This window comes from Cygnus olor, chromosome 22 (assembly GCF_009769625.2).
Source record: "Cygnus olor isolate bCygOlo1 chromosome 22, bCygOlo1.pri.v2, whole genome shotgun sequence".
Taxonomy (NCBI): Eukaryota; Metazoa; Chordata; class Aves; order Anseriformes; family Anatidae; genus Cygnus; species Cygnus olor.
In genome coordinates, this window is record NC_049190.1 from 4,631,394 (window position 1) to 4,644,443 (window position 13,050).

Sequence of the window (13,050 nt, forward strand, 5' to 3'; positions counted from 1 at the left end):
GAAAAAAGAAAAAGTGTGAGGAAAAAAAGAAAAAGTGTGAGGAAAAAGGAAAATAAAATGTGAGAAAAAAAAGGAAAATAAAATGTGAGGAAAAAGAGGAAAACAAAATCAAGTGTGAGGAATAAAAGGAAAATAAAATGTGAGGAAAAAAATGAAAATAAAATGTGAGAAGAAAAGGAAAATAAGCACTGTGAGGAATAAAAAGGAAAGTAAAATAAACTGCATAAGGAAAAAAAGGAAAGTAAAATATGCAGAAAAAGGAAGCTAAAATAAATACTGTGAGGAAAAAAAAGGAAAACCAGCAGCAGGGTTTACCAATGTTTTACTCCCACAGACACCGCAGGGAGAGCTGCTCAGATGCAAGGTTCCCCCGGGACCCCGCTCCCTGCTCCCCACCGCTGTAGGGCGGGGCTAGCGCCCGTACCTCAGGAGAGGGGTGCTGAGGGAAGAGGAGTGCCTCTAAATAAACATGGGGCTCAATTAACAAGCTCCTCAATTAATAGGTGATCCCTTTCTGCAGTGGTTAGAGGTGCGGTGCTTGCAGTGAACTTGTCCCCGGCGGAGGTTTAGCGTCCAGGAGGACAGGTTTCCAAGCAGAGCAATGGGTTCCTTCAAACTAAAGGTTTCGCTGGTCCGGTTTCTGTCCCGACTCAGCGGAGAGGAGCAGCAGGTGGTGCTTCTCTTTCAAAACTCAGGATCTGCAGGCAGGCTCGTACTCAGAGCCGCGAGCTGTGTCTCCAGGCTGCACAACGCCAGCCTGGTGGCAGCAGCCCTGCCAGGCACAGGGTGCTGTGGCAGCCTGTGGGCAGTGTCCTGCTGTGGTGCCCTCCAGTAGGAGGCAGACAGACCGCTGGCACCCCGCAATCCTCCACTCTGCTCCCAAGGAGAGAGCAGGGGAGGGAAACGGACCCTGCTGGCACGGACGGAGGACATGAAGGCTGGAGGTTAGCTCCTCGGCTTCACACCTGTAACAGATTCCTGGCCACAATCATCCGCATCACCTCATTGGTACCTGCAGCAAAAGACAGGCAGTTTAGAGACAGTCTGGTTCTGCCCCCAGTGAGGGCAAAAAAAATCCTTCCCTGATCCTCAGTCTACAGCCCAGAAAAGCTCTTTCCAGGTGAAGCAATTGAGGTGGTTTTTGGAGGTGTTGGGCCAAAATACATCTGGTGAGTGCCAGCATGTTGCTCAGGACAGGGTTCAGAGGGATAGCTGCTGGTGCTTCTTTTTATCTGGGCACTGAGAGGATGAGGGCACCAGGCACTGAGCAGAACCAGAGCTATGTCAACAGCTTGGTTCTCCACTTCACTACGTGTTACATATACAACATACAGAAAGACTGTAGGCCCATTTAGTATAGGAAAGATTGTGTCCCTACAAGGTACCATGAGGTGAAGGGATTTCAAAGGAGGGAAAACAAAATGGTTAGGAGGCTGAATTGAGATTAGGAATGGCCACTGCACACACAGTTGTGCCCAGACACTGCCAGAGACCTAATATCAAAGACTGGAAGGTAAACAGGAATCTTGGGAAAGGAATGGCTGGGGACCATCAGCAGGTGTTTGGAGGAGTAATTGGTTAAAATTGGACAGAGGCACTGCTAACAATGACAGCGAAAGATCTCCCCCTGCTGTAAGCCTCTTAAACTACACAGTGACTTCTCCAGATAGTTGGAGAACAAACCGTGAGCTCTTGGCCAGGGGATTCATACACATGACATCCAGGAACACTTCATGCTCAGAACAAAAGTGGATTCTGAAACCCTAGAGTCAGTCATGTGGGAGGCAGGGGCCCCAGGACAGCCCGTCCTCCTCTGGTACACGGCCAAGGCACTGCAAGTGAGAACGTTTTACCTTCCAGGATCTGGTGGACTCTGATGTCTCGCACAAACTGCTGCACAGCATAATCCTTCAGGTAGCCATAGCCTCCGTGCATCTGCAGAGCCTGGTTGCAGATCTAAGAAGACAGCATTGCGACTCGCGTGGTGTTGAGGACAAGTCAGCACAGAAGCTCGGTAAGAACCCAGGAACCTGGGCTCATTTCTATTTTTCCTGGTCACCTAACCTCATCTCTTCACAGTCTGGTGTGACAGCAAGGAGCTTTCAGTCCCCATCAGTGCTGCCCCCAATGCTATCGTGTTCCCTAAGTGCTGTTGGACATTAATGGTGCATTTATATCATTTATATCAACACTATAAGCATATAAACCAGGAAATGCTTTACTTAACAAAGGCATTTTTTGCTGCATTTCCATGGTGCTACTAATATAAAGAACAAAACAACAGATCACCATCTAGTGGCCAGTCAACTGAGGAATCCGTTCAGTTCTTTGATTTCTATTGAAACATGAATCCATCTATCATTATCTATCAACTTCGGACAGAAAACATAATAAATACGTGGCAAAAATGCAGAGTGCTGAGAAAATATGACAGCTTCTAAATGACACTAATTTAGGAAGTGTCACAGTGCAGATTTCACTTTCCTTCCTTTTTGTTCCTTCTTGCTTTCTCTTTTCAGGCACATTTTGTGATAATGTTTTATTTCTCAGTGGTCTAGGGAAGATCACTTGCTACCTATGAGTGATAAGCATGTAATATGCGTATTAACCCTTGAAAATAAAAATGCTCTACTCCCTGTCCTGTCTCCCTGCTTGGTCCCCTAGAAAGTAATACAGAAAGCACTAGGAGCCAGGAGTCCTGAACTCTGGAGACACTAATACTGCTGCCTCTTCAGGGTGCAGAATTCTGTCCCATAAAACATCCTGGTCCTAAAAAAGAGGCTTCTGGCTCAGTGAACATGCTTGGGGCCGGGGCTTGATAGTGTTAAACTTCTTTCTGACATTCTGAGCACCAAGAGCGGTCTCCAAGCTTCCAGATATGATGCCAAGTGAGGTTTGAGTAACCTACCGCAAAGCATTCATCAGTAGCAAAGAGCTTGGCCATGGAGCACAGCACAGCTGCATCCTCCCGTTCCTCCTGCAGCGCCCGCGCGGCATTGCGTACCATCAGCCGTGCTGCCACCAGGCGCGTCGCCATCTCCGCCAGCCTGAACTGCAGGTACTGCCAGCAGACAGCACGAGAGGAAAAATTAGGTCGGTGTCTTCGGAGGGGGCTGTGCCCCGAACCACATCCTCGCTACCTGCAGGCAGGTCTCGGGCCTGACACACTTTGTTACTTCGGAAAAGCACAGTCCTGACTTGAAGCTCAGATCTCAGACAAAGCACAGCTCAGGGACTGCAGAGCTGATGGAGAGGTTACCTGATTGTTTGCAAGGGGTTCCCCAAACTGCTTGCGGACAGTGAGATGTTCCTGAGCCAGGAGGACAGAAGCATGAGCAGCTCCTAACGAACAAGAAGCTGGTGGGAGAAGCCCACAGTGTGAGTGTGAAGCTAATGCAGAGAGGTGACAATATGACCCTGCCCTTCTCCCTTGAATCTGCCGTCTTTCTTACCGATGTTTATCCTGCCTCCATTCAGCCCCTTCATGGCAATGCTGAAGCCCTGACCTTCAGCTCCCAGACGGTTTTCAACAGGAACAACGCAGTCCTCAAAGATCACAGCCCGAGTTGGCTGGGAATTCCATCCCACCTGGGAAGAAACAGAGCACTGAGGAGCTGCACACATCCAGCTCCCAGCAGAGAGCTGCCCATCCTGCTCCCAACCCTTGATCTCATGGCGAAGCTGCTGCAAGAGCACCTCTGAGCCTGTGGTCTGTGCAGTCTGGTGTCAGTGTGCTGAGCTACAAATTGGAGTGTCTTTGAGAAGAGGCCCAGATCCAATGAACCTTGGTGTTCCTCAGACCAAAATCCTCCGCTTACCAAAGCAAAAATTATTGTGCAACTTCACCAAAATTGGATGTGGCTTGGAAAAGTACATGCCAGGCTGGTAAGCTGGTCCCATCCAACAAGAGATGCCTAGTGCTTTGCAGACAAGCTCATCTCTGTCCTGCATTCCCCCCAAGGAAGCAAAGAGCAAGTCTCTCACCTTCTTCTCCTTCTTGCCAAAGCTGAGACCCGGCGTCCCCTTCTCCAGCACCATGCAGGAGATGCCCTTGGGGCCTGGGCCTCCTGTGCGACACATCACCACGTAGACATCGGTGTCACCTCCACCGCTGATGAACGCCTGCAGAAGAGCACAAGAGGAAAGGGGCCGCTATCGAACGCTAGCCCTGAGCCTGCCGCAGCAGTGGGGTACAGAGACAGAGGGGCAAAGAGCCCACTGCCAGGAGGTAATTAGTGACCCAGCTGTACTAAGCCCTGGTGAATGTCCTGCAGAGCTCAGGGAACAGACAGAGATGAGGAGACGGTAGGAAATGGAAAGCATGGTGATACCCAGGACCCCTTGTGCATGCAGTGCCATGCAGCAGCTTTAAGAGGAGCAGAGAGGTACCTTGGAGCCATTCAGGACGTAGGTGTCCCCTTTCCTCTTGGCAGAGGTCAGCAGGGAGGCCGCATCACTTCCACTTCCTGCTTGGGAGGTAAGGGAGCAGGAAATGTAGCAAGAGGCCTTTGCAGCTGGAGCCCGCACACTCTCCTGGGAATCACACCCCAAACCACTCAGGTTTGTATTCACCAGCCCCTTCTGATCTTGTGGTGATTACACAGGAGAACGTGAAAACAAACATTTCGCCCCCAGCTCCGCGCAACTTTCAGGTCTGATAAAACCACATTAGGAGTGAAGGACCGGTGAAGATATTTTGGTTGAGGATGCTCACCTGGCTCTGTCAGGCAGTAAGAAGCAAATTTTTCCATGCTACAGAGTGAAGGGCAGAACTTGTGCCTCTGTTCCTCATTGCCAAAGGAGTCAATCATCCAAGCGCACATGCTGGAGCGGGAGAGAAGGAGCAGCAGTACGGTAAGTGTATGTGAACACGGCCCTGGAAGGAGGGTGGGTGATACAAGAACATCCCTGACTCAACAGAAGAACAAAGCTCCACCTGGCTCCACAAAACCGCTGAGGCTTGAAAGCTTATTGCTCCACCTCTGCTGCAGTTAATCTGAAGCAGCCCGGGAGGCAGCCCTCCTTCCAGCTGCCCCCACGCACACTGAAAAGGAACAAAATTACACGCTGCAGAGGCTGGGAGGAAGCAGATCGCCCTCCTTTCACCACAGGCTTGCTGCCTTGTAGAACAGCACGTTCCTACTTAACACGCTCAGTGTTCCCCTCAGCACCAAGCTCTACTGTCTCGTTTTAAAACCGCCTGTGGAACAAGGAGGCAACATCACTCCATCTCGGTGTGCAAAGTGAGCCCGTCACTGAACGTGCCTGTAGAAGCAGGAAAAGGCCCGAGCATCAGCCGGTGCCTCTGGGCACTCTCACAGCACAACCGAGGCAAAAAAGCTTTTTCCAGGCAGGTTGCTATCTATAGACAGCTTAAGTGGGGAACAAAATCCAGAACTTAATCCCATCTTGTGTGCCATGAAGCTATAATTACTTCTTGGTGGCATCTCGGGTTTTGTAGCCTGTTTGTTTACTGCCGTCAAGGGATCCTCGCGCTGACGTGTCTGCTCGGTCTCCCAACCACAAATAAGCAGCACGAGGAAAGCTGTCTCACGCTGGATTTAGAGCCCACAGAACAACTGCATTTTTCAGGCAAGCAGCCACCGTCCGCCACTGTGCAGACACACTCACTTGTGGATGCTCATGTAAGCAGTGGTGCTGGTACAGCCCGTTGATAAAGCTTCGAAGATTACGGAGGTGTCAAGTCGTGACAATCCGGAGCCACCCACGTCTGGTTTCACGTAGATCCCACCAAATCCTAGCTGGGCTGCCTTCCGCATTGTTTCCACGGGGAATATTTCCTATTGGGACAGGCAGAGACATCACAAGTGGATATCTGTGATCAACGTCTGCTACACCTAGCCTACCAAGTCCAGCCCCAAACTTCTGCAGAATTTAAGTTAATTGGGGGAGTTAAAGGACAAGCAGTTACCTAGACAGATATATGCCATCTTCAGGAGTAAATCATTTCTCAGATGATTGACTAGCCTGGCTAGGAAGGCTTCAAGGAATTTCTCATGGCTTCCCACCCCAGCTACAGCAGCATCTTGAACCAAAAATCCCTATAAATGTCATTACAGCACTGAGGAGCTATTGCAGGAACCCCCCTGGTGAGACCCAAGGGCAATAATGTGCTAAGGGAGGAGAAAGTGGGCAGTGCAACCCGTCTGAAGCTGTCATACCTTTTCGTCCCACTCAGCCATGTGAGGAGCCATCTCCTTGGTAGCAAAATCTAGGGCAACTTTTTGGAACTCCTTCTGCTCCTCAGTCAGACCAGCAGATGCTAGAAACCCAGGAAAAGATGCAATAGGTGTCTGTTACAGGGACAGCAAGCGCTACCACCTCTTGTGTACCTCAAACAATTAAAAGGGGCCCTTAACTAACACAAACAGTTCACGGTCTGTGCTACAGAGACAAATTCTCCATTCCCTGGAGCCTTTGGATCTGTGCTGGGTGAGGGCAGTGGGCTTTGGCAGGGAGCATTCCTGGAACAAAACAAACCCAAGGCCCCAGATGTCTCTGGCGACTCACTGCTGTGTTCTGAGACTGGGGCAGGGCAGCAGAAATACAAGGAAACAGCCCTGGGACTTCAAAGAAGTGATGCTAGAAAGCAAGCAAAAAATAAAGAAACCCTCTGGACACAGCATCTGCCAATTGCACAGAGATCCAAAGTTGCTTTTTTAGCTCCTCCTATGAATTTTAGGAACCCCCTAAGTGATGCTGCTGCTTTTATCCTAAATGTATGTTTAAATGTCAAAGTGATTCCTCCAGGAAGCGCTCTGGGATTCTCTTGGAGGTGTCAGGCTTGGTCACAGCTGTGACTCGGGTTAGTAGAGACCACACTCGGGGACCAGAGGAGGCCCCGGTCACAGGGCACCAGGACTGAGCAGCAGGTACCTCTGGCCCCGCCAGCCTTCCCTACAAGCCTCCCGCTGTGCCTCGCCGGCTCTTTCGGAGATATTCTTTGCCTCCCTCTGAAAATCCTCTGGAGGAGGCTTCCGTGGGGGTGAGCACGGCCTCCCCTTGCCATGTCCCCCCCCTTCGACCCCGGCAGGCTCCAGCTGCCAGCCCCCCTCCCTCCCTCCCTCCCTGGGGTCCCCCCGGCCTCTCTGCCAGGCTCCCTCCCTCTTTACCTCCCCTGACCCCTGCCCCAGCCTCCCTCCCTCCCTCCCTCTCCCTTCTTTTCTCCCTCCCTCGGGGTCCCCCCGGCCCCACCACCCGCAGACACACGGTGAGGAGGCCGAAGGCCATCCCGCTCCCCAGCCTCCAGCCTCCACCGAGGATCCTCACGGTCAATGCAGGAGGCGATCCCCCGGCGGCGGCTCAGCAGCAGGTGGGCCCTGAGGCGAGGGGAGGCCGCTCGCCATGCCATGGCGGCCCCTGCTCAGCACCCTTGGGAGCCGCGGAGCGGGCTGGGAGCTGTAGTCTCGCCACCCGAGCCTCCCGGCTCGCACATTGGCTGCGGGAAGGAGGCGAGCCTCCGAGGCGATGCGTTTTTTATTTTTTTTTTTTGCATAACGGTCACTGACTTCCGACTGCCGTCGGGCGGGGGACGGCGTGTTTCCTCCACCCGAGCTGAAGCTGGGGAGAGGCGAGAGCATCCTCTGCCCCGCTGCGAGGCGAAGGGGCTTCCGCAGAGCTGGTGAGGGGGAGCCCGGGCCGGGAGGGCTGGGAGAAGCTTGGCACAGGAGGAGGAGAAGTTGCTGCCGCCTGCTGCGGCTGGAGGAGGCCAGCTCAGAGCCAAGGAACTTCTGACAGGAGGCGGCAGGGGCGAGAGCGGCCAAGTGGCTGCCTTTCTCCACGGGCCTTCTGCGCGCAGCAATCTCGGCACGCCGAGCCAGGCTCCCTTGGGGAGAGGCTGGATGGAGCCTGGTGGAGCTTTTCTCAGAGCACAGCTCCTTTTACAGGGCTGAAAACGGCCGCGCTGAGGCCAGGCGCCTTCGGGACTTTCCTCCAGCAGCTGCCCCGCTGTGAGAAGGAACAGCAGCCCTCCTGCTAACGTCCATCAGGGCGCTGCTATGGCCGGCCTGCCTGCCTCCAACACACCAAGGGTGTGGTCCTCAACCAGTGCCAGGATTTGCACTGATACAGGAAATGGCTGAGCTCAAGGAAGGAGATGTATTTACTCTCCACTTACTGTACAGCTTTTGCATTCTCTGCCTCGGCTCCCTCTACTTTTTTTCAGCTTGCCTGAGTAAACATTAATTCCGTATTCTTCTCTCGTTCAGCAGGTGCTTCTTGGTGAAGAGGAGATAATTCAAACAGAGCAGAGATGCCTTGGCCGAGCAGAAAGAGAGACAAAGGAGCAGTAGCAGGTCTGTGCTGATGTCCTAACTAATTTAGCATCTCTTATGTGAGGATCTAGGCTACAGTGAAAGTAGACACAGTCATTTTAACCGTCTGTCTCTCAAAGCCACATGTCTTTGATGCAGCATTTCCTCTGTAAAAACGGACTGAGCATCCATGTGTGACTGAGACAAGTCTGCTAAACATAAAATAGGTACAACGGTGTATTCTCAGCACAAGACAGTAAAGAAACATGACTCATCCGTTTATTAGGAGCTTTCAGATCCCACATGTTAGAGATGGTCAAAGTATATACCCAGTGTAGTGGCAGGAAGATGATGTGGTACCATATGCAAAACCAAACCAAACAAATAAAACAAAAACAAAACCAACCAACCAAATTAAAAAAAAAACAAGCAAACAAACAAAAAAAAACCGCACCTTGTACTTGAGGCAGCACTATCTGATGTTTAAGGCATAAGATGAGAAAATTAGAGAGTTGACTTATCTGTGCCTCACATGCTGAACAGACTCCAGCAAATAAGCACTTTCTTGCCCTTTAATCACTTACATTTTTGCTGTTTGGGTTCTGGACACACAGGCATATGGACCCCACTCTGAGCTGGTAGCACAGCAAAGGCTTTATGTAAGGCTTCTGCAGTAAATGGAATAGCTTGCTTGGCTGTTGAATTTTCTTGTTATTCCTCAGATCACCTAATTCAACTTTGTTGTCTGCAGTTGATTCCTAAGCAATTAATAAAAATTCAAATTACACTTTGTACTTAGGTTATGTTTGTGCAGACCACAAAAAAAAAAATCCTTATTTCAAATGCAAACTAGAAATACTCAGAAACCCTGTGAGTAATGCAACTGTCTTACATGTAAACACCTGGGGTACCCCAAACTTTGGTTGCAGTCCAATACCAGTATGTAAATGCAGCTTGGGTGACTAAAATTATTTCAGCACCAGTCCTTATCAGAAACAAAATGTGTTTTACCAGACTGGTCTTTTTTCTCTTGTTTCTTTTAAGATAAAAAGGAGCCTGATGCTAAAATAGCCAAGACTGAGGAGGAGACTGAGGATAAGGAGGAGGAAGAAAAGCCCACAAAACCTTCAGCTGGGGGTTCCAAGTCAGGATGGAAGAACTGGAAAAAGGCGAAAGAATCTGACTCTGGTGGGGAGGAAAGCAAGATAACGTATTGTCACTGGCTTCTGAAATCGGAGCCGGAGAGCAGGCTCGAGAAGGGAGTGGATGTGAAAGTAAGCATTGATACCCATTCTGGTATTCTGATTTAGCAAAGTCAACAAAGTATAGAAGCAGTTGCACTATCAACCACAGCATTAGTGTCTTAGGATGAGACAATTCAGACTGTTCACAATATCAACACCGTTGGGTCTTTACTTCTCAAAAAACTTCTGTCTTCCTGGAAATAGGAGGACATAAGACTATGCTCTTCAAGGGTGACAATCTTGGGGTTCGATATTTGTAATAGAAGAAGAAAGCAGGTTGCAGAATGCTTGGGTTTGGTAGTGGGGACAGCATCTATTTCAGGCTCTGCCTTTCCACTAGTGCAGTGCTCCTCCTTTAACACCTGTGGGAACCAAAAAGCTTTTGTGATGCCTGTAGTATAATTGAAAGCACTACTAGGAACAAACGTTTAGGCAAAATGTAGACAATAAGGCAACCAAGATCAGACTGCCTCCCGAACTTAACCTGTATTTTCATTCCGTTTTGCAGTTCAGCATTGAAGACTTGAAGGCTCAGCCCAATCAGACAACCTTTTGGGATGGAGTAAGAAACTACCAGGTAAGGAGCAGATGTCGAAGATGGAGTCACAGAAATATCACTGGAAAAAAGTCATCTCTCCTCACAGATAACTTGTTCCCTTTTTGCTAGAAGTGCTGAAATATTTTTTTTTTATGTAGTCTGCCTGCTTTGACAGCTGTATTCTGTCAGGAGTCAAAACTGCTTAATTCCCTCTATGTCAAAAGTAGATTCAGGCTGGGTAATATTCTCTCAAATAAACCAGTTTTTCTTTAGCTTAGTCTCTAACAAGTTCAACAGATGATCAGCTTTTATTTCCCTTGACACCTTTGAGCAAGTCAGTACTCAACCAAATACTGTGCCTTGTCAGCGTACAGCTGTCTGTTCCAGGACTCCTGTGCAAAGGAAATCCATACGCTCTTCCCCTGCCTAATACGATCTGCTCTGCTGCCTGTTTGCTGACAGCTACCTTAAGTTTCTGGCTATTCCCGAATGAGGGTGGCTGAGCTGTTACATTCCCTCATACTTTCTAACCAACAGGATCTTACTCTTTAGCCTTGTTTGTACTTCACTTCACTGCAGTGTAAAACATCTGTACAACCCATGCAGGAAAGCTTATCCGAGTAGCCCTGGAGCACATACCTCTGTCCTGGTGTTAGGTCTTGTTTCTCGCTGTTTATAATGAAAACCTGAGGGCTTCAGACAAATCACTCAACATATCTTGTTTAAATCTGACAGGCAAGGAATTTCCTGAGAGCCATGAAACTTGGGCAACAGGCCTTCTTCTATCACAGTAACTGCAAAGAGCCTGGCATTGTTGCCATTGTCAAGGTGAGCGCGTCATTCTCCTTCTGTGTTTCAGCATCGGAGAAAGGTAATCAGTGGGTTATCAAACTGCTCATTAGTCCTATTTCTGTTTCACATCCAGAGTGGTAAAAGAGAAAAATAATCAAAACAGCAAATGATCCTAGGGTATCTGGGCTCCATGTACTTTTCAAAGCACAGCTGACTTAGCAAAGCACCTTTCACAGAGAAATGGAACCAAACCGCTGTTATCCTGCTGTCATTTCAGAGCAGTTCCAGAGAAGCAGTGTTGCTCCACATTCAGGTCATCTGATTAATATTTGATTCACTAAATTCTACTGAGCTGAGCCTGCAGGGCAGTAGTATAAAACTTGGGTACAGAACTTTAAGAGGAGGACTTGCCACAAATACTGTTCCCACGTACCCAGTTTTCCTCTGTTCCACGTGCTCCTTCCACTTTGCTCTGAAAAGAAGTGATGATGTTTCATTGACATCCGTACTGTTCTGCAGTGCTTCCAGCCAAGGAATGTAAGGAAAGGAAGTATATCCCACTGTTAGAATGGAATTCAGGGAAAGCAAGGTTGATTCCAGTATTATTCCTACTCCGTCTAGTCACAGCTTCCTCAAGGGTATTTCATACCCTTTGCTGACAACAGTATTTAACTGGCCAGAACTTGTTTCACATTCTTCTCCTGTTCTGCTTCAGATTGTAAAGGAAGCATACCCGGATCACACACAGTTTGATCAGAAGGATCCTCACTATGATTCCTCGAGCAGAAAAGAGAACCCCAAATGGTCCATGGTAATGTAGTAAACTCAATACATTTGTTTCAAGTTCTGTGTGCAATCCCAGTGCCATTAGGAGTCTCTTACCTACTGCATATCTTCTGAAGCTTCTGTTGAGGCCTCCCTCCCTACCTTTTTCTCCCTCAAGACAAAATCCAATACTGATTGCTTTCTCTACCTTTTCCCCTATCTCTTCCAAAAGGTTGACAAAGTGTTTCTCCCTAAATTTTCAAATCTTACTTGCGTGGAGGTCAGTTCTGCAACCATTACAGAATTCTGGGTTAGGAAAGAAACATCTTTAAGCACCACTCTCAGTCCATAGTAAAGAAAGCTATGGTTTTCAGGCACACTTTAATTATAGGGCAGTGAGTGTTCACAGGCTGGCTGTAACCCGCATCTTCATTTTCTATTGTCTGTGACCACATGCATGGATGTTTCTAATGCACGGTGCTAAGATTCATGTAAACAACTGGCCTGCCAGAAATATCTGAGAGTTCGCTTTGAGCAAGGAGGAGCTTCCATTACCATTATAAGATACTACACATCAGTTATTTGCTTCCGTTTAAAATCCTTATTCCCCCAAAGTTTTAATGTGACACCTGGATGCTATATCCTTCTCCAATCATGCTCCTTTGCTGCCCATCACCTCTCAGGTGGATGTCCAGTTTGTGCGGATGACAAAACGTTTCATCCCGCTTTCTGAAATCAAGAGTCACCACCTGGCACACAAAGCAGATGGAGGGCCCCTGAAGAACATGATGCTCTTCACAAGACAACGTCTTTCCATCCAACCACTGACACAAGGTAAGAGCATTCTCCTTTTCTGGACTCGGTGCCATTCCTTCCGAGAGGCAGCCATCACCAGAGAACTAGGAAGTTCCACTTATGACCTTTTTTTTTCCTTACCTTTTCAACGCAGAGGAATTTGATTTTGTCTTGAGCCTGGAAGAGGAAAAGCCACATTAAGAAACTGCCAGCAGCACAGCTTCTACCCAGCCCGCTGATGCCTCCTCCTAAACCAGCGTAATTCTCAAGTTTACTTGCTCAATCACAGCAACAACGACAAGTCTGCACATGATTTGAAGCTTTATGGCCCTTATTCTGACACTGTTATTTTTGCTTATTTTTAAATAAAGCCTTTTAGAATCAATCACAGCTAATCGATTTTTATCAGTGGAAACAGTCTACAATTTCTTTCTTGAAAGAAACAGGTACGTCCTCCTTGAGGATGTTTACTACAGGACCTAGTGCAGTTCCACGTACTGCAGAGGGGCATTTTTCTGCAGAAAGATGTCACTAAGCTTCTGGCCAGAAGAAGAAATTCTAGATGTGTATACACATCCAGCCTGATTGCTGCAAAGCACATCACAGTCAACTTCCTGCGGGTACAAAACTTCCCATGCTACTT

The 13,050-nt window shown here is 48.6% G+C and overlaps 2 protein-coding genes across 4 annotated transcripts; one reads left to right on the forward strand and one right to left on the reverse strand.

Annotated features, from left to right (window-relative positions):
- Positions 1-307: 307 nt before the first annotated feature.
- ACAD8 (acyl-CoA dehydrogenase family member 8) lies at positions 308-7,429 on the reverse strand. 2 transcript variants are annotated; one of them, XM_040534547.1, is made up of 11 exons: positions 7,291-7,429; positions 6,183-6,283; positions 5,632-5,801; positions 4,715-4,824; positions 4,390-4,466; positions 3,985-4,122; positions 3,453-3,588; positions 3,260-3,357; positions 2,909-3,061; positions 1,854-1,956; positions 308-1,012 (listed from the first exon to the last, which is right to left on the reverse strand). In XM_040534547.1, the coding sequence occupies exons 1-11, from the start codon at positions 7,370-7,372 to the stop codon at positions 960-962; spliced, it is 1,221 nt and encodes a 406-aa protein (XP_040390481.1). In that variant the 5' UTR covers positions 7,373-7,429; the 3' UTR covers positions 308-959. The 2 variants fall into 2 exon arrangements, with proteins under 2 accessions (XP_040390481.1, XP_040390480.1); XM_040534546.1 differs by having other exon boundaries at positions 7,231-7,374.
- A 12-nt stretch (positions 7,430-7,441) lies between these two features.
- THYN1 (thymocyte nuclear protein 1) lies at positions 7,442-12,788 on the forward strand. Of its 2 annotated transcripts, none has more exons than XM_040534553.1 (8): positions 7,442-7,642; positions 8,229-8,315; positions 9,318-9,547; positions 10,026-10,094; positions 10,791-10,883; positions 11,563-11,658; positions 12,296-12,446; positions 12,562-12,788. In XM_040534553.1, the coding sequence occupies exons 2-8, from the start codon at positions 8,273-8,275 to the stop codon at positions 12,606-12,608; spliced, it is 729 nt and encodes a 242-aa protein (XP_040390487.1). In that variant the 5' UTR covers positions 7,442-7,642; positions 8,229-8,272; the 3' UTR covers positions 12,609-12,788. The 2 variants fall into 2 exon arrangements, with proteins under 2 accessions (XP_040390487.1, XP_040390488.1); XM_040534554.1 differs by having other exon boundaries at positions 7,478-7,642; positions 8,232-8,315.
- The last annotated feature ends 262 nt before the right edge of the window (positions 12,789-13,050 follow it).